Consider the following 24,363-nt stretch of genomic DNA (forward strand, 5'->3'; position numbering starts at 1 on the left):
ATTATCTCATGTAAACAAATAGTTTGTTTTTTTCTTTTCTTTTTCCCCAAGAAGAAATTTTCTCTAGAGTGAAACAAAATTCTTGTCATCAGTTAACTTGTTTGTTTCCAGATATTTCATATCTCAATATCTCTTGAGGGGTTTTGTTGTGTGTGTGTGTGTGTGTGTGTGCAAATCTTTCATTTATTTAAGAAATAATGTTAGTACAAACTTTTGATTTAAATTTTTTTTGTTGGTGTTTTTATTATTTTTTTTTCCTACTGTCTGCAAGCGACATAATTATCCAACATTTAGCTATTAATGTTTTGTAAAGCTGTCATCTACTTCATTATCATCTTCTTCATCATCATCATCTTCATCCTCATTTAAAAAAAAAGAACTCAAATTGAAACCTGTGTGGTGATGATGGCTAATACAGAATAAAAAAAAAATCAATTGTTATTTTCACTGTAAAAGTCTGTAAATGATTCTTAGTTTATATGCCATTAATTTAACATACATACTTCTATCCTCTGTAGCTTGATGGTTATGCTCTTCCTCACACACACACACACACACACAGAGTCTCTTTCTCTCTTTTACTCTGTAACTCTTAGACACAAGTTCAGTCCTCACCATACCCTGGTTGTCTATTCAAAGCAAGGCCAAATGGCACAGTGCCCTACTAAAGTGAGGAACTTTCAATGTCAGACTGTGTAATTTGTTGGGAAAAAGGTGTGTGTGTGTGTGGTGTGTGTGTGTGTGTGTGTGTGTGAGAGAGAGAGAGATTATTGTCTTCATCTCACCATTGGTCAATCATGTCAAGTTGATTGTGATGACATATTATATTCATTTGACTAAGCTGAAATTCAGTATCCGTAGTATATTTGTGTGTGTGTATATATATATATATATACACACACACACTGTCTTTGTTAGGGTTAGCCTAGTAAAAACCAAAGTCTTAAGTAGGAAACCTGTCAAATCACAACCCCCTTGAGGTAGATGGCCCTGCTTGGTCTTTAGAGAAAGTGTGGGTAGAAGATCCATACGATGTACCCAGTGTAAATAATGGACACATAAAAGGTGCAGCAAATATCAAAGGAAGGCTAATTGGGAAGATAGTTTTTGTGTGTGGCAGATGCACAGGAGCAAGAAACACTGAAGATCTACAGAAAATAGATTCCATCACTTGCCAGGGGAAGAAACTAGAAGTAGCTGATAGTTTCCATTACCTAGGTGACCGAGTCTGTATTGGGATTGGTTGCTCCGAGAGTGTAGCAACTAGAGTAAGAATAGCCTAGGTAAAGTTCAGGGAGCTCCTACCTCTGCTGGCAAGTAAGGGCCTCTCACTCAGGGTGAAAGGTAGACTGTATGATGCATGTATGTGTACTGCTATGTTACATGGCAGTAAAACATGGCCCATGACTGCTGAGGGCATGCTTAAGCTTGAAAGAAATGAAGCTAGTATGATCTGCTGGATGTGTAATGTTAGTGTGCATACACGACAGAGTGTAAGTGCCCTGAGAGAAAGGTTGGGCATAAGAAGCATCATATGTGGTGTGCAAGAGAGGTGTCTGTGCTGGTATGGTCATGTGCTACATATGGATGAGGACAGCTGTGTGAGGAAGTACCACTCCCTAATTGTGGAAGGAACCTGTGGAAAAGGTAGACCCAGGAAAACATGGGATGAGATGATGAAGCATGATCTTTGAACAGAGTTTCTCTATATGTTTCCACTGGGCCTCACAGAGGCAATGACAGGAGACCAAGACCTATGGAGATATGCTGTGATTGAGAAGACCCGGCAACTAAAGTGAGATCGCAGCCACACTTGTCCAGCCCTGTTAAGAATACCCCTGATGCGTCAGGCAATATGACATGCTTGAGAAGACTTGTTGGGTCAAGTAAAACCAGTATCATAGCTGTGGTCTGTGCCGCCAGACTGGCTTCCGTGCTGGTGGCACGTAAAAAGCACCATCCGAACATGGTCGATGCTAGGTCTGCCTGACTGGCTCCTGTGCCAGTGGCACATAAAAAGCACCAGCCGATCTTGGATTGCAGAACGACCTGCTGTGCTTGAGGAGACCTATTGAGTCAAGTACATCAACATCAAAATAAATATCAAATGGAAATTGTAGTTGTGATACCTGAGCCAGCGGCACGTAAAAAGCATCATCCGAACGTGGCCGATGCCAGCACCGGCTTGACTGGCTTCTGTGCCAGTGACACGTAAAAAGCACCAACCAATCGTGGATGTTGCCAGCCTCCCCTGGCACCTGTACCGGTGGCACGTAAAAAGCACCCACTACACTCTTGGAGTGGTTGGCGTTAGGAAGGGCATCCAGCTGTAGAAACACTGCCAGATCAGACTGGAGCCTGGTGCAGCCTCCTAGCTTCCCAGACCCCGATCGAACCGTCCAACCCATGCCAGCATGGAAAGCGGACATTAAACGATGATGATGATGATGATATATATATATATATTTACACATACACACACACACGTGATTATGCAGCTATGTTTCATGTCTGAAACGGGATTAGTTTCTGTAATGGCCTTAACTATTAGCTATTACACTTTGCTAGTCTCTATCTCCCATTAATCTTTATGGTTAGATTTCAGTTCTCACATCTTCCTGTGTAAACAGATTCTCAGAATATTGCAAATTTTCTCTTTTGAAATTTTTTTAGAATATTGTTTCCAATAAAATCTTTTACCAAATGAATGTTGCTAATCATATCCATCTCCTCCTTGGCTTCACAGGAATCTTACTAACATCTCTGTAGATAAACAATAAAATGAGATTAACTTGCTTTGTTGTGTAAATCTTGAGATAATCACCGATTTTTAAAATATCCTTCTGGACGAACTAGAATCCATTAGTTTTTCTTTCATAATGTTTGCCGTTATCGGAGAGAAGATTTCTTTCATATAAACATATAGATACACACACACACGTATATATGTATGTGTGTGTGTATAGATATATGTATATATATATACATACATACATACACACATATTTAGATATGTATATTTATATATGCACACACATATATATATGTATGCATATATTAATATATATCTATATATAGATATGTATGTATATATGCCTATATATATATTTAAATGTATGCTTATATATATCTGTGTGCATGTATATGTGTATATATATCAGTGTATGTATGTATGATATATATATATATATATATATATATCAGTGTATGTATGTATGTATATAATATATATATATATATATATCAGTGTATGTATGTATGTATATATTATATATATATATATATATATATATACACACACACACACACATATGTATGTGTGTGTATAGATATATGTATGTATATATATATACATACACACACACATATGTATGTGTGTGTATAGATATATGTATGTATATATATATATACATACATACACTCACACATATGTATGTGTGTGTATAGATATATGTATGTATATATATATACATACATACACACATATTTAGATATGGATATTTATATTTTGCACACATACACATATATGCATGTATAAATATATAACTATATACAGATATATATGAATCTCTCCAAATCCTCTCCTAAATGCTTCCCATTTGTTCTTGCACAATCCCAAACCATTTTCTTGTCCTCTGCAACCTCTTTGGAGTCTTCAATAGCAAATCCAATTCTCTTCACAAAAAATGACGTAACTGCCGTAATCCATTTCTCACTTTGGTTCTTCTTCTTCCTATTTCAGTTGATGGATGCCGATATTGTCATTGAGAACCAAGACTTGTTTTCCATTCTCATACATCAGAACAAGTAAGTGTTTATGGCTTGTTGTTTTTTTTCTCTGCTCTTGCTATTATCTGTCTGTCTTTGTGTTCTTTTTTTTCCTATGTGTTTAGTTTAAAAGATGCAACACATGTTTGCAATAACCGTTCTGTTATTTCTAATTGCTTATGGTACGAAGGAACCTTGTCTTCTGGTATGAAGCAGCATTGTTTCATGTCTGCTAAGTTCGCTTCCATATGTTTGGTAGTGGTAATCTGCCGACATGGCGTGGCACTGTTCTTGCACTTCGTCAATTCATGTCCTAAATACGTGGAGCAATTTGGGATTTGCTACCATACAGTCGAATCTTTTATCGTATTTGTTTCAGTCATTTTGGCTGTGGCCTTGCTGGAGCACCACCTTATTGGGTTTTACTCAAACAAATTGACTCCAGGACTTAGTTTTTTTTTTCTAAGCTTGGTACTTAGTCTATAGATCTCTCTTGTTGAACTTCTAAGTTACAGGGACATAAACACACCAACACAGTTGTCAAGCAGTGGTGGGGGACAAACACTGGTACACACACACACAGACACGCACATATATGACAGGCTTCTTTCAGTTTCCATCTACCAAATCCATTCATGAGGCTTTGGTCAGCCTAAGGCTATGGTAGAAGACACTTGCCCAAAGTGCTGTGCACTGGGATGGAACCTGAAGTCATGTAGGAAGCAACCCCCCTCCCCCCACCTGCACCTACAAATGGTCACTTTCAGATGGTCAATTAAAATAATCCTTTCCGATTTTGAGAGGAGGGGGAAGGTGGTTACACCAACCTCAGCATTCGACTGATACTTTATCAACTTTTAAGGTCCAAAAGGCAAATTTGGCCTCTGTGGAATTTGAACTCAGAATGTAAAGGTCTGGAGACATGCCATTAAGCGTTTTCTGGCGTTGGTAATTATTTTGCCTGCTTGTCACCGTTAGTAACTTACAAAAATGCATACGAGGTGGTATCAAAAAATTCCCAGACTAGTTCTGTAGCATGCCAACAGAGGGCAGCACATGGCTGCATGTGCAGTGAGAGCTAGCAGTGACCTTCATGAGGCAGTGTGTTCAGTGACATTGCTGTGTTTACTTAGCAATTGTCCCTATAAGAAAGATAAAATTGAATTGAATAGGATTTGAACACAGCATGTTGGGGGTTTTATATTTTTTTACCTGTTTCAGTTATCAGACTGCAGCCATGCTGGGGCACCACCTTGAAAAATTTTTTTTAATCCCGGTACTTATTTACATTATTTACATTTGACGGATATTTGTCATCTTGTTTGTTGTAAATAATGTACATAATTCCTCATCCCTTAAATATAGAACCAGTACTTATTCTCTTGATATCTTTTGCCAAACCACTAAGCTATGGAGATGCAAATACACACACACAGATATACATGATGGGCTTCTTTCAGTTTCCATCTACCAAATCCACTCACAAGTCTTTGGTCAGTCTGAGGATATCTGCATAACACTTGCCTAAGGTGTTATGCAGTGGGACTGAACCCTGCACCATGTGGTTGGGAAGCAAACTTCTTGCCACACAGCCATGCCTGCCCCCTATGAACTAGATTCTACTTCATCAGCCATCTTTTGTATGTGTATAAGTAGTGAAAGAAGCTGAGACATCGTTAAGTTGGCGAGGGCAGAGGTATCAGAATGAAATGTAATTAACTGGCAAATACAAAGTACTTAATTACTTTATACCTTTGACAGTAACGATTGAAATAACCGGATTCTCACAACCATTTTCTTCTAAATTAACAATTCCAGACCCATGTAGGGAATTTCTATGAAAACACAATAATTAGATATAATAAGAACAAACACGCATTATTAACTTTCTTTCTATTATTTCTCCTATTATGTAAATAACAAATTAAAAACTTACAAAATACAAAAAAAATTTAAATTAATTAATAAAATTGTAATATCTTTAAAAACATAACTCTCACTCTCTCTCTCTCGATTTTCTTTTTTTTGTGTGTGGTTGTGAACAATAGCATTATTTTAATTGGTTGCATTACTTCTGATGTTAACGAACTATTGTTGCTACATCTTCGTACTCCCCACTACCCTACCATCCATTCCCAGCATTTCCTTTCAGCTTCTTTAGATTTTGTTTCCTTTTGTTTTCAGACCCATTATTTCACCTCAGCTTAATGTATCAACCGACAGCCTCTACTCCAACTTCTGGTGTGGGATTAATGAATATGTAAGTAAAATATATTACCATTCCTATTGTTCTTGTGTTCTTCTGATTGCCGTTCTTGGGTTTAGTTTTTCTTCTGTCTTCCGTTGTCTTGTTAAGTGTTTAAACAGTCATAGAACTCCGACAGACCAAAAGATAACCAACAAATGACCAGCATAGAATGGAACTGATTCTGTTCATGATAGTCTTTGAGTTTTGTCTGCAGTGACTCTGGTGACTGGATAGTTTGGGAATATAATGGTAAATAGTGGAACCGTTGATGACTGGTACTTTTTTGGGATTGTTCTTTTATAGAATACCATTTTATGTTCCATTCCATGTAATTGAGAATCATCTAACATGGTATCTTTCTTTTGATTTAGAAACTTGAGCCAATGAGGAGTCTTCTCAAGTGCCATGATTTAGCAGACTAATGATTTATGATTAAAGTATTCCAGTCACAACTACCATGTTTTTTTTAATTTTTATATTATCAAATGGAAATTGTAGTTATGATACCTGTGCCAGTGGCACGTAAAAAGCACCTTTCAAACGTGGCTGATGCCAGCACCACCTTGACTGGCTTCCGTGCTGGTGGCACATAAAAAGCACCAACCGATCATAGCCTCCCCTGGCATGTAAAAAGAACCCACTACACTCATGGAGTGGCTGGTGTTTGGAGGGGCATCAAGCTGTAGAAACACTGCCAGATCAGACTGGAGCCTGGTGCAGCCTCCTGGTTTCCCAGGCCCCGGTCAAACCGTCCAACCCATGCCAGCATGGAAAACAGACGTTAAACGATGATGATGATATATATATATATATCAAGGACTACATTAAACCCTGTATTTTGCTTGCCGGGCACCCCTGGAGCCAGCAGTATTATTTAGCCTATACAAGGACACAACACATTCACTTTGTTGCCAGTTGTCCAGCATCATGGCCTACTCAACCATATCTGCATCACTGGTCATCCCCACCCTATACCCATCATTCCCAACATCCACCCTTCAACTCTACCCAATCTTTGCAGTTGTTATCTATCTCCCCACCATTTTCTGTTCCCCCATCCACCCACACTCCTAGCTCTTTCTCCACTCTCTTTTATTTACCTCATATTTACGATGTCTCCTGGGGCTAAATAACAGCAACATTCGTCCTAAACCAAGACTACCATGTTATGTTGGCAAACAATCTTTACTCCAAAGTACTTTTGCTGAATATCTCTCATTGTGGGATTTACAAATAGTAATGATGATGATGATGATGATGGTGAACCAACAACTCTAAAATACAATCCATTGTCTTGTTTTTTTTTTTTTGTCTCTCTTCAGGGATATTATCAAAGAACACCAGATTATGAACCAATCGTCCGGTGGAACAAACAGGGTTGCTTTGAAGTACCAATGGTTCATTCTGTCTACCTGATTGATATGAACCATGTTGGGGTGAGGAAACTGTCATTCAAGAAAGCCCCACCTGGATATAAGGGGCCGTTTGATGATATCATTCAGTTTGCTTTTGCTGCCAAATATGCCGGTAAGTCTTAAAATACATTCCAGTTGTCATGGCTAATTAGTGTGGGTTAACTTAATTACACATTAACAAGTTTGCTGGGAAAACATTTATAGAATTGGATTGTTTCTGGTTGATCAGAAAATGGCAAATGAAGAGACATCCAGCAAAACTTTGCAATGCCTGGATCTCTGCACGTGACTCTCAGAGTATTGGTAAAGAGGAACCTTGTCTTTCAGAGAGTCAATTAACATCCCAGTGCTGAAGCGTGTATGGTGTAGTTCTTGTATTTCATACATTTGGAAATATACTGTGTGTGAGAAGACCCGGCATGTAAAAAGCACCATCCCGATGTGGCCGATGCCTGCACCTCCTTGACTGGCTTCCGTGCCAGTCGCATGTAAAAAAACACCAACCGATCGTGGCTGTTGCCAGCCTTGCCTGGCCCCTGTGCCGGTGGTACGTAAAAAGCACCCACTACACTCACGGAGTGGTTGGCGTTAGGAAGGGCATCAAGCTGTAGGAACACTGCCAAATCAGACTGGAGCCTGGTGCAGCCTCCTGGCTTCCCAGACCCCTGTTGAACCGTCCAACCCATGCTAGCATGGAAAGCGGACGTTAAACGATGATGGCATTTGAAATGGTCCAATGCAGAGGAATATATTTCTACAAGAAATGGCTTATGATGAACGATGTAATAGACATAATGGAAACCAGAAAAAGACAATAGAAGAAATATTACATTATATATTTGCTTAAGTATTATTAGCTGAGCAGAGTGATGTGTTGGAAACGTGTTGGGCCCATAACCCAGAAGTCTGTTCATCCAAACTCTGTGAAGAAATGGATACTGATTTCGATATTAATACCTCGCATCTTTGATCTCTTTAAATGTGCCAACCATATGCGGGGTAGGTACACATTGCAATTTGCAACAGAAGTTTATATAATATCAAGGAGATCGCCAACTAACTGGGGTACATCAAAACCCAAACAGCCTAGAGGGCAAAAATCGACAGCAACAGGATTTTATGCTTGCTATATAATATCTGTTGGTTGTTGTTATTTAGTCCCAGATTCAGCTGTGATCTCCAGCAGTAATCTTTCACTTACTGACACTTTGCAAAGCTCATGTGAGGCTGACAGTGAAGTATTTGTTCCTTTCACATTTGGCACTGTACCATTGCTGTGCACTCAGACATCCTAGACCAGGTCAACTCGAATCGTGGGCCACTTTAATCACAGAAAGTGTTTTGAGGGCCGCTTCTATACTGACAGAACTGAAAGCATTTTGCTTTCTCATGCTATTATTACAATAACGAATGAATGATCATTGATTCAACATGAAATATTATCGTTGCAAAAAGAGTAGTATCTTCCTTTTTTACTTTTCATTACAATCTTTAATTTTTAATAAAATTTAAAATATGTTTCAAGAAAGTATCAAGTGGGCCACAAGATAAAAGTGTACGGGCCTCAGGTTGGCCAGCCCTGTCCTAAAACATCCAGAAACAGGCATCCAACTGATTGGCAGAAAGGGACTTACAGAAACACTCCAGCCTCTCTCTCTCCTGCTACTGTTAGTCTCTGCTTCTTGCAGCTGGCAAGGTTCATAACACTTCTCCACCCTGGCATTCTTGACCCATTCACCTCTTCTCTTCTCATCACTCCTTTTGTGGTCATCTCTCTCCAGATTCCGAGTTCGATTCCAGGTAGTGACCTGAATAATAATGATAATAACAACAGCAACATTGAAAAATACTTTAGGAATGAGAACCCAGGTTCAAAATTTCGCCAAGACACCTGATGATGGCTGGAGGGTATATCAGCCGAGATGTTGTGTTAACAACAAACAAGATGAGGACAAAAATCCGTCAAATGTAAATAATGTACATAATTCCTCATCTCTTAAATACAGAACTGTATTAATCAATCACTTTGCCTAGTTTTTTCTTCCCAGAGTCTCAGCCATCTTAGAGTTGCTTCCCTGCTCATGACTATTCTTCAGGGCTTGACAAGCAAAGGATCATAAATGACATCAATCTCAGTAGTCTTGAAGGGCCTCGGCTCTGCCCCTTCTAGATTTTGCACGAAAAAAGAATATAGAAAAATCTAGAACCATACTATCCAATGTGTATTTTCCTTTTTAAGGTAATTTGATGTGTGTGTGAGAGGGAGTTTGGTATTATACATAGCACTCAGGTGTACACACCCCAATCTGATGATACCTGTTAATAAAGAATTGAGTAGAATTTATGTAAAATATATTTTTAAAAAATAGAACCTGATGATGATGATGAGAACCATTTACCAATCCGCAGTCTGCTAGTTTACCATCTTTATGTTAATATTGTGTTTTGTGTTTTCAACAGGAATGTCGATGCATATCATCAACACAGAATTTTTTGGACATCTTATGGTTCCTTTAGAGTCAAAAGATTCTTTAGAAGATGAGGTTGAACAGTTTCTGCACATTAAACTGGAAATGATTGGTGAGTCTCCTGCCACGATAGCAGCAGCTTTGCTTTCTCATGTTAGAAAAAAAATAACCTATGCGATTAGAATGAAGAATTTGTTGATTTCAGCAGCACCAGACCAAGTCAAAGATGTCCACACACTGTACACATGCATACATACATATACATGTGTATATATATATCATACATGTACATATATATGTATATACAATATATATATATATATATTATATATATATATAGATATATATATATATATGTATATACATATATATATATATATATGTATATACATATATATATATATATATATGTATATACATATATTATATATATATATATGTATACATATATATATATATATATATATATATATGTATATACATAATATATATATATATATATGTATATACATATATATATATATATATATACATATATATATATAATATATGTATATACAATATATATATATATATATGTATATACATATATATATATATATATGTATATACATATATGTATTACCATAAATCCTCGAGTATAATCCGCATTTTCCCCCCAAAATTTAAAGGTCAAAATCCCTAGTGCGTACTATATACGAGGTTAAAAATGAAAAATATTCTCTAAGCAATGTCTGAGTCTCTATTTGCTGTCCGGCAATGTTTATTCAGATGCATTTTGTGATGTCGGGCACGAAAATACCTTAAGCTAAGCCTGAAAGCAATGAAGTCATAAAAGAATCATCCATACCTTGCAGTAAGCAACATTTATTAAAATAAAAGTATTCAGAGCACAGAATAACATGTAACGAAAACAATTTGCAAACATATTTACATTCCCATGCAACAGTTCAGAACATCACCATTATTGTATTACGCATGTGCGGAAGTGTTTGTTCGACTAGGTGCTGCTGGCTTAATTACACACGACTCAAGTTAGAGAAGGGGTGCGTATTAGACATAAGGTTTAGGTTTTTCAGAAGTACAGCCCCCTAAAAATCCCCTGCATATTATACTCTAGGGCCGACTATACTCGAGGATTTACGATATATATATATGTGTACATACATATGTATATACATGTACACATATGTATGTATACATATTTGTCTATATATATATATATATATATATATTATATTCACAAATCTATGTATATATATGTACATATATATGTGTATATATATGTATGTGTGTATGAGCATTATACATATACATCTGTTTTGTACACCACCTGTCTTCATCTTTTGCTTTTTTTGTAAACTCTCCCTATATGTGTACATATATGTATATGTGTGTATATGTATATATATATATATGCATATATATATGTGTGTGTGTGTATATATATATATGTATATATATATGTATGTATATATATATGTATATGAAAGAAGGTTTGAAAATGCAATTTTAAAAGATGTTTATTCACTTGACCAGTTTCACTTTTTTAGAAAAATATTGTCAAAAGTAACATGTAAAATCTTTGTTGTGTTAGGTACTGGTTGTCACAAAATATTACAATACATATATACATTCTTTGATAATAAGAAGAACATGTTAGAAACAGTTTACAAGGAAAAATCTTGGAAAAATATGAAAAAGTTCATTAAAATATTAGGCACAAAAAGTCATTCACAGACCCACCCCAATAGACCCTGAGCAGGTGAGGACCTTCAACTCTTTAGCTGCTCAGCTAAGAGAAGATAACTCTAGTCAGATTCTGCATCCTGGTAACCCCAGGATTCATGGTCCTTGTTGCACCAGAACCAATATAATTTCGAAAGACGAAAGAGTGAGATTGGCTCTGCACAAACCATTGACTAATGTAATAATAATAATAAACCCTTGTCCCCTTGTGGGGTAATTCAGTGTTTATAAAAGGCTAAGCGAGTAATTCCCTATAGAAAATGCAGATGGAGGGGACCCTAAGACAGGATATGATTGGTTATCCTAAACCAATATCTATTATCGCATGTGGCTCTGTGGATGTTGTGACTCTAATGCCTTGTTTTTCCATCATGGCAGATCATCCATGAATGGAGAGGTGGTAAGAGTACTTGGGGACAAGAGAATTGCTTCTAGAAACAGCCGAGGCACATCAGAGGTGGATTAGGGACTCTGCAATTCCAGCCTATAATCAACTCATTTGTAATAAATACACCAAGGTTTAACCTGAATGCAACTCACACACACTGTATTTAGTTGCGCGCGCGTGTGTGTGTCTGTGTATGTATGTGTGTGTGTGTATATCATCATCATCATCATCGTTTAGCGTCCGTTTTCCATGCTAGCATGGGTTGGACGGGTCAACTGGGGTCTGTGAAGCTGGAAGGCTTCGTCAGGCCCAGTCAGATCTGGCAGTGTTTCTACGGCTGGATGCCCTTCCTAACGCCAACCACTCCGCGAGTGTAGTGGGTGTTTTTTACGTGCCACCTGCACAGGTGCCAGACAGAGCAAATCAAAATAAGCAACAAGGATATCCAAGGTAGAGTAGTACAATTGTTTCATGCTACTTCATCTTATTAAACACTAAGTATTACATCAGTTTGAAAATGTCGAGCAATCTTCAGCCACATATAGAGTAAGTATAAAAATGTACAATGTCAATTTAATTTTTTAAAAATCTATATGTGGCTGAGGATTGCTCGACATTTTAAAACTGATGTAATACTTAGTGTTTAATAAGATGAAGTAGCATGAAACAATTGTACTACTCTACCTTGGATATCCTTGTTGCTTATTTTGATTATAATCACCCCATTTGATTTATATGGATAATACCATACCAAATTCTGGTGCCTTTAACTTAAGTACCATATTCATCTGAATCTAAATTTTGCTGAACGTATATATATATATATATATATATATATACACATATATATATATTTACAGACATTCTAATTCATATTTTGTTTCCTATTTCAGTTATCGAGCCCCAACTCCGTCCCTCTCGTTTCATTTCTTTCCAACGAGTTAAAAGTAGCAAACTTGGCTTTGATCAGGTAAATATCAACACCACACCACACACTAATCTCTACCACAACACTGCTCCACATCCCAGTACACCTCAACAACACCATTCCATGTAGTTGTGAAACAAATTTGTCAAGCACACAGTCATAATGTAAAACAATGCATTTCTTGCTACAGTTATTACGTATCACTGTTGCTCCTGTTGCTGGTGAATTAATTAAGTAATTAATATTAATCTAGCTGCTGTTAAAAACTGATTATGTTTGAAGAATATTATTGGATCGTGTGTTTATTAGACTTTTTCCTCTCTGATATAAAGTATGATAAAAGAGATGGTCACAAATCTTTTATCTTGCTTACTTCTTCCTTCTCATTATGGCGATAACAAGTATGGATGTTCGTTATCACTGATTGTATCCCGAAAATAGAAGCTGGAGCCTTCATCCAGTGATAGACATCTTTAAACTACAGGGATTATTTAAATATTGAACAGAAACATGGAGTAGCAAACAACTCTCTCTCACACACACACACTCTCTCTCTCTCTCACACACGCACGCACTGTGTTCTAAAGACTATCTCTTCTCTTGCAGGTATATCTCATTAATTTGATCCGACGTCCAGAAAGAAGACGGAAAATGCTTACTTCTCTGAGAGAACTTGGCATTGAAATCTTTATTTTGAATGCAGTTGATGGAAAGTATGTCATCAGTTTTTCTCTCATCATCCCCATCCTCATCATTGTTCTCCATCCATTCATTATCATCAATTAATGTCCATTTTACCAACTTGTATGGGTCAGATGGAATTTTTCGAGGCAGATTTTTTTTTCTTTGGCTAAATCCCCTTCCTTTTTCTTTGGCCAATTCTCCTCACCTATTTCCAAGCAAGGTAATATTTCTTGATGGCCAGACATATTTTTTTTTTTTTTTCAAAAGACCAGAAATGAACTACACCACTTGTATGATGGCGAATCTTATTTACGACCATCACATGACATGAAGACCACAATGCACACAAACACACACAAATATAAACGTATACATTTGACAGGCTTCTTTCAGTTTCTGTCTACCAAATCTATTTTCAAGGCTCTGGTCAGATTGGGACCATAATTGAAAACATTCATCCAAGATGCCATGTAATGGAATTGAACCCAGGACCACATTGTTGGGGAGCAAGCTTCTTAACCACACAGCCATGTCTGTTTTTGTTTTGTTTTCTCTCACCTTACTGGCACTCGATCCCGTGCTAGTAGGGTATTAAGAGCACCATCCGAGTGTGATCATTACCAGAGCGGCTATCTGACCTCCATGCTGGTGGCACGTAAAAGACACCATTCGAGCATGATCGTTACCAGCATTGCCTTACTGGCACCTGTACTGGTGGCATGTGTAAAGGATTCGAGCAAGGCGGTTGCCAGTACCGCCTGACTGGCCCCGTGCCGGTGGCACGTAAAAGCACCCACTACACTCTCGGAGTGGTTAGCGTTAGGAAGGGCATCCAGCTGTAGAAACCCTGCCAGATCAAGATTGAGGCCTGGTGCAGCCACCTGGTTTGCCAGCCCTCAGTCAATCGTCCAACCCATGCTGCAATGGAAAGCGGACGTTAAATGATGATGATTGCATGGGTCGAAAGGTCTTTATCAACACAGCACCTTGACACATGTCACAGCCCTTTGTCTGTTAACAACAGAGGAAAAAAGATGCCAGGCTTTGTTGCTGTATATCCAGTTATGGTTTTATATTTTTGGCCGTGTTGAGTATTGTATGTGTAGCTGTATTTGAAATGGTGATGTTATTTAGCCCCTGGTAGCCCTGACTGAACAGGCCTATAATCAGATGCCTTTCCAGTCTGGACCCTTTCATCATTTTGTTAGGGATGCCTAGCGCTATATTCTCTAACATGCCCTCTCTACAGTTTAAGAGATGAGGAATTATGTACATTTACGTTTGATGGATATTTGTCCTCATATGGTGTAGTGGTTAAGAGTGTGGGCTACTAACCCCAAGATTCCGAGTTCAATTCCAGGCAGTGACCTGAATAATAATAATAATAATAATAATATCGAAAAATACCTTAGGAATGAGAACCCAGGTTTGAAATTTCCTCAAGACAACCTGATGAAGGCTGGTGAGTATATCAGCCAAAACTTTATGTTAACAACAAACAAGATGAGGACAAATATCCATCAAATGTAAATAACATAAATAATGTCCTATTTTAGTCCTTTTCTCTGCTCCTTCTGCATCATCTGTGATGCACAGAATGGCAGCTTCACATGCTTGCACATTGGATATAACATACAAGCACCACCGTTATTGCAGATACGGCAATATTTTAATTATTATTATATATACTGTGTGGAAAGTAATGCTCTTTCCTTTTAAACACATTCTTCAGAGGTAGATCGAATCCAGCACTCAGCTCAAAACCATCGCTGGGCCCCTGTGGGTGCCTTTTGTGGAGTCTGATCTGTTGTAGGCATTTGGACCAGGTTATTGGTTGAAGAACAACCATAAAACATAAAACAACTGTTGCCATCGACAACTTGTTGATACTCCAAATAGTGCTCGGCAGTTTTCTGTGTTTTACAGGCATGTCCTGAATGGATAAACAGTTTACTTCCCAACCACATGTTTCTGGGTTCAGGCCCACTGCTTGGCACATTGGGCAAATGTATTCTATTATAGCCTTGGGATGACCAAAACCTTGTGAGTGGATTTGGTAGGCAGAAACTGAAAGAAGCCCTTTGTATGCGTGTATTTGTGTGTATGTGTGTGTGCACGTACATCTTTGTGTCTGTGTGTCCCCCCCCCCCCATAATTGCTTGACAACTGGTGTTGGTGTGTTTTATGTCCCAGTAACTTAGCAGTTCCGCAAAAGAGACTGATAGAATAAGTACCAGGCTTCAAAAAAAAAAAAAAAAAGGTCTTGGAGTCAATTCATTCAACTAAAAATTGTTTGGAACACATGGTTCTGGGTTCAGTCCCACTGCATGGCACCTTGGGAAAGTGTCTTCTACTATAGCCTCGGGCCGACCAAAGCCTTGTGAGTGGATTTGGTAGACGGAAACTGAAAGAAACCCATCATATATATGTGTGTGTCTGTGTCGCCCCAACATCACTTGACAACTCTATTTTATGGATTTCTTGTGGTTGAAAGGGAAAGACTGACCTCGGCAGGATTTGAACTCAGAAATAAATACTGCAAGGCATTGTGCCCATAGCTATGACTTTTTACCCCCCCCCCCCCATTGTCTGTTGGATAGAATGACATCCAATAATGATGGCTGGTCTGTTTTAACATAGGAATTTGTTTGTTTGTAGAACTCTGAATGACACATATCTGAAGCAGTTAGGTGTGAAACAGCTACCTGGGTATGCAGATCCTTATCACGGAAGGTGAGTCCTATTTTTTTATCTGTCATTATTTTCTTGATTTTATTTTAGGATCTTTTATGATATACTGAGATGACTGGAGCCAAAAGAAACTGCAAAGGACAAAATTCCTACCAAAACTCCAATTTACAAAGAACTTGCCCAGAACATGCTGGTCTTGTCATCCTATGTCCCATTTGCCTGGCTTTGAATGGTTTGACAAGAACTGAGGGCTCCCAGAGGGCTGCGTCAAGCTCCAGCATCTGCTTTGGCCTGGTTTCTACGGCTGGATGCCCTTTCTAAGACCAACTACTTTACAGAGTGCACTGGGAGCTTTTTATCCATGGCACTGGAACTAATGAGGTCACCAAGCAACTTGCAAGACAAGACCCCCACACCTACCTCAACCAAATGGGCCAAAGTAGTGAAGGATGTGGAAGTATAATAGGGGGACATACTTAGATTTGTTCAGCTTTCGTGGTCCTGCCAAAAGTTAGGGATTCATCATCATCATCCTCCATGCTGGTATGGGTGATTTGATCAGAGCTGGCAAGAGAGCTGCACCAGATTCCAGTCTGTTTTACCTTTTGTTTCTACAGCTGGATGCCTTTCCAAATGCCCACCACTTTACAGTGTGTGATGCATGGTACCAGCGTGAGCACTTTTACATAGTAATGGCACAAGTGCTCATTCATGCAGCACTGGCACAGGGCTTTTGCAGGACAATGCTTTTCATCAAGCTGTGAAGGACAGGTCTTCTTGAGGCCCCTCATGTCTCAGATCTTTAACCTCTCTGTGATAACTCACCAGTATGGCACATGTTAGATATCAGGGGAAAAGAATACCTTTTGGATCCATGTGTTTATGGATACATTTTATTCAGCATTAGTAACACTGAGTTTGAGATTAGAAATAACTCCGGACAACTGGCTCCCGTGCAGGTAGCATGTAAAAAACACCTTTTGAGTGGTCGTTGCCAGAACCGCCTGACTGGCTCCTGTTTTGGTGGCACGTAAAAACACCCACTACACTCTTGGAGTGGTTGGCGTTAGGAAGGGCATCCAACTGTAGAAACTTTGTCAGAACAGACTGGAGCCTGGTGCAGCCTTCTGGCTCACCAGTCCTCAGTCAAGTCAACCAACCCATGCCAGCATGGAAAGCAGACGTTAAACGACAATGATGATGATTTATTTAAAAAAAGATTCCATTTATTTGTGGTGTGCAACCTGAAGAATTCAACCATGATTTAGCCCTCGGTAAGCAAACACAAATATTCTCAGTTCTGTGGATGTGCAAATGGGACTCAAGAACTGATTTTATTTGTTTTCTGTAGTAGAGTACTTTCCAGAATTGTCCACGTTTCATATAATGTAAAAGCCATTTTTTTATTTTTACTGGCCAAGAAAAAGAGGTTTTGAGAACTGATGTGAGGATGCATGAGAAGACAAATCTTTAATCCATGCAGTTAAAGTGTTGTTGAAGAATGACTCATCTTTTGTATAGTCTTTAATGATAATTCTTCTTATGTTACAGGCAGATGACAATGGGAGAAATTGGCTGCTTTTTAAGTCATTTTGTCATATGGAAAGATGTGAGTAGTTGTTTGAAAGTGGCCTCGATCAAAACCACTGTCTTCTTTCTTACTTTCAACACCAGAAAACATCCAGATATGACCACCCACCACACAACAACGCAAACATTCTCCCTCATCTCTCACACAAACAAAGGGGGAAACCCTGGGAATTACAAAACATCCACATTGTTCACAACACACACTGAAGACATTAAGGGAAACCCCCTTAAGCAACCGTATATGGCTCTGTTTTACCATTATCACTGAGATGTTCAAATGGAAAGATGTCTCTTCTCTTTGTAGGTTGTCGACAATAATTACAGGAAAGCCCTCGTATTTGAAGACGATGTACGGTTTGAAATATTCTTCCGACAGAAGCTTGAAAAACTACTTTATGAATGTGAATATATTGTCAGAAACTGGGATCTTGTGTATGTTGTTGATTCTATTTTCCTCCTTACCATTATTCTTTGAAATAATATTAAAAAAGGACCACATGGTTTTAAAATTCTAAATCAAGGGAACCCTACTATCTTTAGGATAAGGACAACATGTTTTTAAATTTTAAGTCAGAGACAGTATGTCTTTCAGAGTATTTAGCAAAGTTATGGCTTGGGGTGACAAAAATTAAGTCCCAAATCCTACATGAGATGTCTTATATGACCAGCCAAATGTCTGCCCTGTGAGTTACTGTTGAAGTTTATTCTATGACCTTTGTACCCCACAACCTCTGTTTACTATCTCCTTTACAATAAGGACATGACAATATAATGTTTACATCACCAAATATTGAAATACTTTCATCATTCTTGTCCTTGACAGATCTTCACTTTGATATTTTACACCCAACTAATTTACATGGAATTATCTCAATTATTTTCATTTAAAAGTAACTCGCCATTATTTATAGATACAATCATAGGGATTTCGTTCTTGATTTAATAATCCTCACCCTGATATCTAGCATGTACCCCTGGATGAAGTGGTTTTCACACTTTGGGATTTGCCTCTTAATGCCAAGTAATCAGAACCATTTCCTAAACAAAAACTGCTAAAATGGCTTTTGTCTGCCTCTGGTGTATTAAACACAACACAGCCATAAGAGATTTTATCTTAAGACAAATGCCACAGCAAATTTGCCTTTACTTCTGTTGCATAGAATGGACTGAAATGAAATGTCTTTTTACTCTAAGACACAATACAATGCCTGCAACTAGTTTTCAGTTTGTAAGCCAACACTTTTATAATAAAGGGGTCCTCTATGTAGTCCCTCAACCTGTTAAAAATAGAGCTGCTAAATCTCCTTTAAATCACACGTTATCAAAAAAAATTAGTCATGGTTGGACTACATTTAATTAGGACTGAGCTGAGGTTGGATAACTACAACAGCAGCAGCCGTCCAAGAATTTACACCTGGAGATCTCCATTTCTAGCAACTTCGAGGGCCACCTCCCAGTGGTGTCGGGTGTCAACGAAGAGCCCTCGACTACAAGACGACCAAAGTTTTTTTTTTTCCAAGGTCTGGGGTCTCCCGCCCCTCAGCCCTAGACCATCACCTAATCACCCTTACCCGTCTTCTTGCTTAACAACAACAGCAACAAATGTTGGAATGTGTGGAATTCAGGAATATGCTTTTGTCTTTCAGATATCTTGGCAGAAAAAGATTATTTCGAAAACCAGAACCTGATGTACCTGGCACAACAATGTTGGTTTGGCCCAACTATTCCTACTGGACGTTAAGTTACATCATGACCCTTGAAGGGGCTCAAAAGTTGTTGGATGCTGATCCCTTGTCCAAAATGATACCCGTTGATGAGTATATTCCGGTCATGTTTGACCGACATCCAGAGTAAGTCTTTTGTTTTGGCTATTTTACAACTTCCATAGTAACTTACTGCTACATAATGCTGCTGCTACTACGACTACTACTACTACTACTACTCCATGAAGGTGCATGGCCTTGTTGTAGTTAGAGTGTTGCCCTCACACTCGTCAGATCATCATCATCATCGTTTAATGTCCGTTTTCCATGCTGGCATGGGTTGGACGGTTTGACTGTTTCTACAGTTGGATGCCCTTCCTAATGCCAACCACTCCGAGAGTGTAGTGGGTGCTTTTTTATGTGCCACCGGAATGGGAGCCAGTCAGGCAGCCTTGGCATCGATCATGTTCGCCACCAGCACAGGAGCCAGTCTGGGGTTGGTGCTTTTTACGTGCTACCGGAACGGAAGCCTGTCAGGTGGACCTGGCATCATGCGTTCAATTCCCAGCCTCAGCACTGTGTTGTGTTCTTGAACAAAACACTTCATTTCACACTATTCCATTTACATATAAGCACAAACACACTCGTGGGAATGTATAATATACAAATATACATATAAGGCTGTGCCCCAGCATGGCCGCAGTCCAGTTGACTGAAAGAAGTAAAAGATACAAAATGGGAAACTCACGAAATCTCTTCACTCGCACAAAACACTGACTTTTGCTGAAGAGGTTCCTTAATATTGTCACTAGTTATCTCCCTTCAACTGCCAGTTAGTCACTTAACATGTCATCAACGGATTGCCGGGTTCACATCTTAATAGTTGATAGGCAAACAGCTTCTACATCGGCTGCTGCGTACAGCTCATGACTGGCCCCCAGGTGGACAAGTGTATATCAAGGAAGTCGCCAGGGGATCGTTCAATGAGCTTGTAATATAAGGTGGTGGATTTTACGCTTATACCAAATATGTGCTATTCTCTATCACTGCTCTTCGATCTTTCTACTGCTTTACTATAATTACTGGTATGGTAATGTCGCCACTATACTCTATACAAATACATTATCTCACCATTATACTATAATGGCACTTGGGAAAGGGCTAGCAACGCCTCAGCTTCCTGTGCTGAGGATATGGTGAGGACATTGGCAGCAGAACTTCCCAAATCGTATATGACTCAAAAAAGAGTTATAAAGATTTGTAAGAGAGGAAACATTCCCTGATTTGACAATTTAAAATAAATTACTGGGGAACATTTTCTAGAGACTCCCTCAGCATGAAGGACATATAGTATCATACTTAATATAGTGACTCCCCACCCCAATACCAAGGCAGAAGACTCCAAGACCAACAGCTTGAAGGTTATTACAGCCAAACAAGATCTCTACCATCAGACAATGGTTTGGTGACAACTAACAAGTGAGCTGCTACTGTGGGGAAGCCCTGTTATCAACTAAGCTTGTTACACTCTTGTACACTACTTGATGCTTGGCGTAGAGGCCTAGAGAGACAGTTTGGTGGGGTGACGGTTATGACCTTAACTGCCATATTCACTGTCCCGTGGTGTTTTGTTCAGAGGAATTCTGAACAGAATGGTCAACATTGACCAATGATGGATGGCCAATGACGACTCTGTTGCTATTATAGTATTATGTAAAGCATTGATCTTCCTTAAACCCATGATAAAACTGTTTCTCTAAAGTGCATATAGAATGCTCTGTAATCATTTGCAGAGGAACAGGCATGGTTGTGTGGTAAGAAGCTTGCTTCCCAGCCATATGGTTCCAGGTTCAGTCCCACTGTGTGGCACCCTGGGAAAGGGTCTTCTACTATAACCTTGGGTCAACCAAAGCCTTGTGAGTGGCACCTGGTGTCACTAACAATTCTTTCTTTGTCCACTAAGGGTTTCCCAACCAAGGGTGCTCGCACCCCTAAGGGGTGTGAGATAGCATTCTAGGGGGTGCAAGCAGGGCTGGATTTTTAGGGGTCAAAGAGAGCAATTGCCCTGGGTACCCTTATTCTTATACAAATTACTTCAAGGGGTGCAAGAACATACTGAAAGCCAAATCAAACTTATGAAATGATATACATATTTATAAAATTAAACTTCATAGAATTAGGAAATAAATGTCAGGGTAGACGGAGCCAAAATGAGTAATTAATGTGTAATTTTGGAGAGAGTCATCTTTTTGTGCCTTATATAACACACTCACCGGTAAAATTTCCACTTTTTTGTTATTTTTATTGTCCTAAAATTTTTGTTGCGTCTTGCAACCTTTTCAATTGTTTTGACTCTCTTTTCTATAGTTTTAGGACAATAAAAATAAGAAAAAAGTGGAAATTTTACTGGTGAGTGTGTTACATTATAAGGCACAAAAAAAAAATGACTCTCCCCAGACACGACAGAATATGCTTCAATACACAAACTCATATAAAGAATCTTGCAAACCAAATCCAAAAACGAAATATGCGTAATTATTATTTAGAAATGGGATAAAAATCAGTATTTGGGCAATTTTTAAGCCATGTAGAATATTGTAGCACATCTGAAGAATTTCACAACTCACACTTGATATCACTATTATAGACATTATGATAAGGAATTTTCGAGAGGGAGAGTAATGTTTGTTGGTTGTTTGTCTTTTATGTTTGCAGAGATGAATGGAAATCCTTTTTCTTCCCCCGCAATTTGGTTGGACTGTCGGCAGAACCATTACTTGTGTATCCAACACATTATACTGGAGAAGCAGAGTACTTGTCTGATACTGAAGACTCAGACCTGATTGAAGGTAAAGAGGAAGAGGAAGACGAAAATGAAATTGCCGCCGCTGGTCTCAATGTTGACAGTCCGAAAGTGGAACTGTGAAATACTTAAACATAAAACACACACACACACACGCACACACACACACACAGCTTATAAGAGTTGGATTTAGCCAGTAGTTGGGTCCAGTGCCTGAAGAGCCTAGAACAGGTACAAGGATATCTGGCTTTTCCCTAAAAGAAATCTTAGCCATCTTGAATTTTGAGAGAACTCCCCCATCCAGGGGCAGAAGCAGTCTTGTTCCCTTGTTCTATTTTGCCAAATTTCTTTTCAGGCTTTGCACACACACACACATTTAGTATTTTATTTTTACAAGGAAAACGTTGACAGTAACTTTGAAATATTGGTTTCATATTCATCTGGATTGATGACAGTTACTAACCTACTACTTCGATGTCACTGTCACCATTTCCTTGTAAAAGCCAAAACATAAAATAAAATATGGTTCTGTACTGAAAGGAAGAGATGGGTTCTTCAAAATAATGTTTGACTATTTTTATATAGAGCTACACAAACATTGATATTTTATAAGCCACACAAGTAGACCCATTCTAAAGCATACGTGCACACACAGACACATCTACACATAAACACACACACAGATTAAAGCAGCTTGTAAAACTAATTTTGTTATGAAAATGTTACCATGACAACAATCATTTATAATAAGATTAGAGTTAAATACAGAGATACAAGAAAAAATTTCCTGAACCTCGAAAGAGTTTTGCCCTCGTCCCTTTCCCAACTGACCTGTACAAAACCCCCCATAAATAACCAGTTATTTCTATTCTAAAATATTAAATTTCTTTGTATCAAAGTCATTGATATTTTTATACCAAAGTAAACTCATCACAGTTCAGGTGAGAAAAATGAAAAAAGAAATTCATTTTCAGTGGTGTTTTTTTTTTGCTTTTTCTTTTAATCCCACAGACTTTTGGACTTTCAAAACATTCTGAACCCCACCGCCACGACCTCTCCACTGATAAAAAAATGTTTTTAAGAAAAATTGCTTTTCTTTTGCAGTCCAAACTTTTCTTTTTTTCTTTGGAATGTTCTGCCATCAAATCATGTCATTTTCCTGGGTTTTTTTTGGTTTTTTTTGATATGTTAAAAAAAAAAATTATTTGCTTAAGAAAAAATCCTATGTTAATATTGCTTGATGCTTCTTTCGATAAACTGATGAGAAAAATCAAGGATTTTTTTTTTAAACTATCGTCCTTAGTTCCAGTGGCTAAGATCTATAATTGGTCATCTTCAGCAGTTGTCTGTTTACTTAATTTCCTTCTCTCTCTAAATCAATAAAGATTTTGTATTTTTATTGTTTAAATTATATTTCAATGATCATCGTTAATGTTGCATTCTTTTCTACCAATCAATCACTAACTTCGTTATGTCTCACTAACTCAACTCTAATATCAAGAAATTTATTGCCAAAGCATTGCTTGAAAATGTCATTTTTCGTTTAATCACTTTTGATTTTGTTTACCTTTGTGGTCAAGTCATGTGATCTTCAATATATCTTTCCGCTAGATTTTTCCTGTTGACCATAGGACAAAATTGTAAGAGCCTTACTCTGCTCCCTGTTACAAAAAATGACCTGCACTGCGACAGCATTTCACCAATGTCTTGTACTGCTGGCCATACTTCAATACCAGTAAGAAACCAATAAGATCTTGATTTACTGAGCTTTAGATACAAAAATTGTGCTTTGGGTTGAAGATGTGCGTTTGAATGACACATTTTCTACAATTCTATTGAAAAGAAGCACCTCTCTATCTCCCATTTTATGTTGTGATTCTGGTTGAGATTGTGACTAAAGTATAAAGCTGTATGGAACATGTCAGCCT

The 24,363-nt window shown here is 38.2% G+C and overlaps 1 protein-coding gene across 2 annotated transcripts in view; it reads left to right on the forward strand.

Moving 5' to 3' along the window:
* LOC115210909 (procollagen galactosyltransferase 1) overlaps positions 1 to 24,363 on the forward strand; it is a 181,128-nt gene that overhangs the window by 140,493 nt on the left and 16,272 nt on the right. Inside the window, exons 4-14 of one of the 2 annotated variants that reach the window (XM_036502337.1) lie at positions 3,743 to 3,807; positions 5,953 to 6,028; positions 7,339 to 7,543; positions 9,892 to 10,011; positions 12,930 to 13,006; positions 13,571 to 13,677; positions 16,307 to 16,381; positions 17,891 to 17,948; positions 18,234 to 18,361; positions 19,576 to 19,779; positions 22,348 to 22,607. In XM_036502337.1, coding sequence (XP_036358230.1) covers positions 3,743 to 3,807; positions 5,953 to 6,028; positions 7,339 to 7,543; positions 9,892 to 10,011; positions 12,930 to 13,006; positions 13,571 to 13,677; positions 16,307 to 16,381; positions 17,891 to 17,948; positions 18,234 to 18,361; positions 19,576 to 19,779; positions 22,348 to 22,558 — 1,326 coding nt within the window. In that variant the 3' untranslated portion in view covers positions 22,559 to 22,607. Of the gene's footprint in view, positions 1 to 3,742; positions 3,808 to 5,952; positions 6,029 to 7,338; positions 7,544 to 9,891; positions 10,012 to 12,929; positions 13,007 to 13,570; positions 13,678 to 16,306; positions 16,382 to 17,890; positions 17,949 to 18,233; positions 18,362 to 19,575; positions 19,780 to 22,347; positions 23,500 to 24,363 lie in introns of those variants that run through there. The other variant, XM_029779688.2, reaches the window with a different exon arrangement.

This window comes from Octopus sinensis, linkage group LG4, assembly GCF_006345805.1.
Source record: "Octopus sinensis linkage group LG4, ASM634580v1, whole genome shotgun sequence".
Classification (NCBI taxonomy): Eukaryota; Metazoa; Mollusca; class Cephalopoda; order Octopoda; family Octopodidae; genus Octopus; species Octopus sinensis.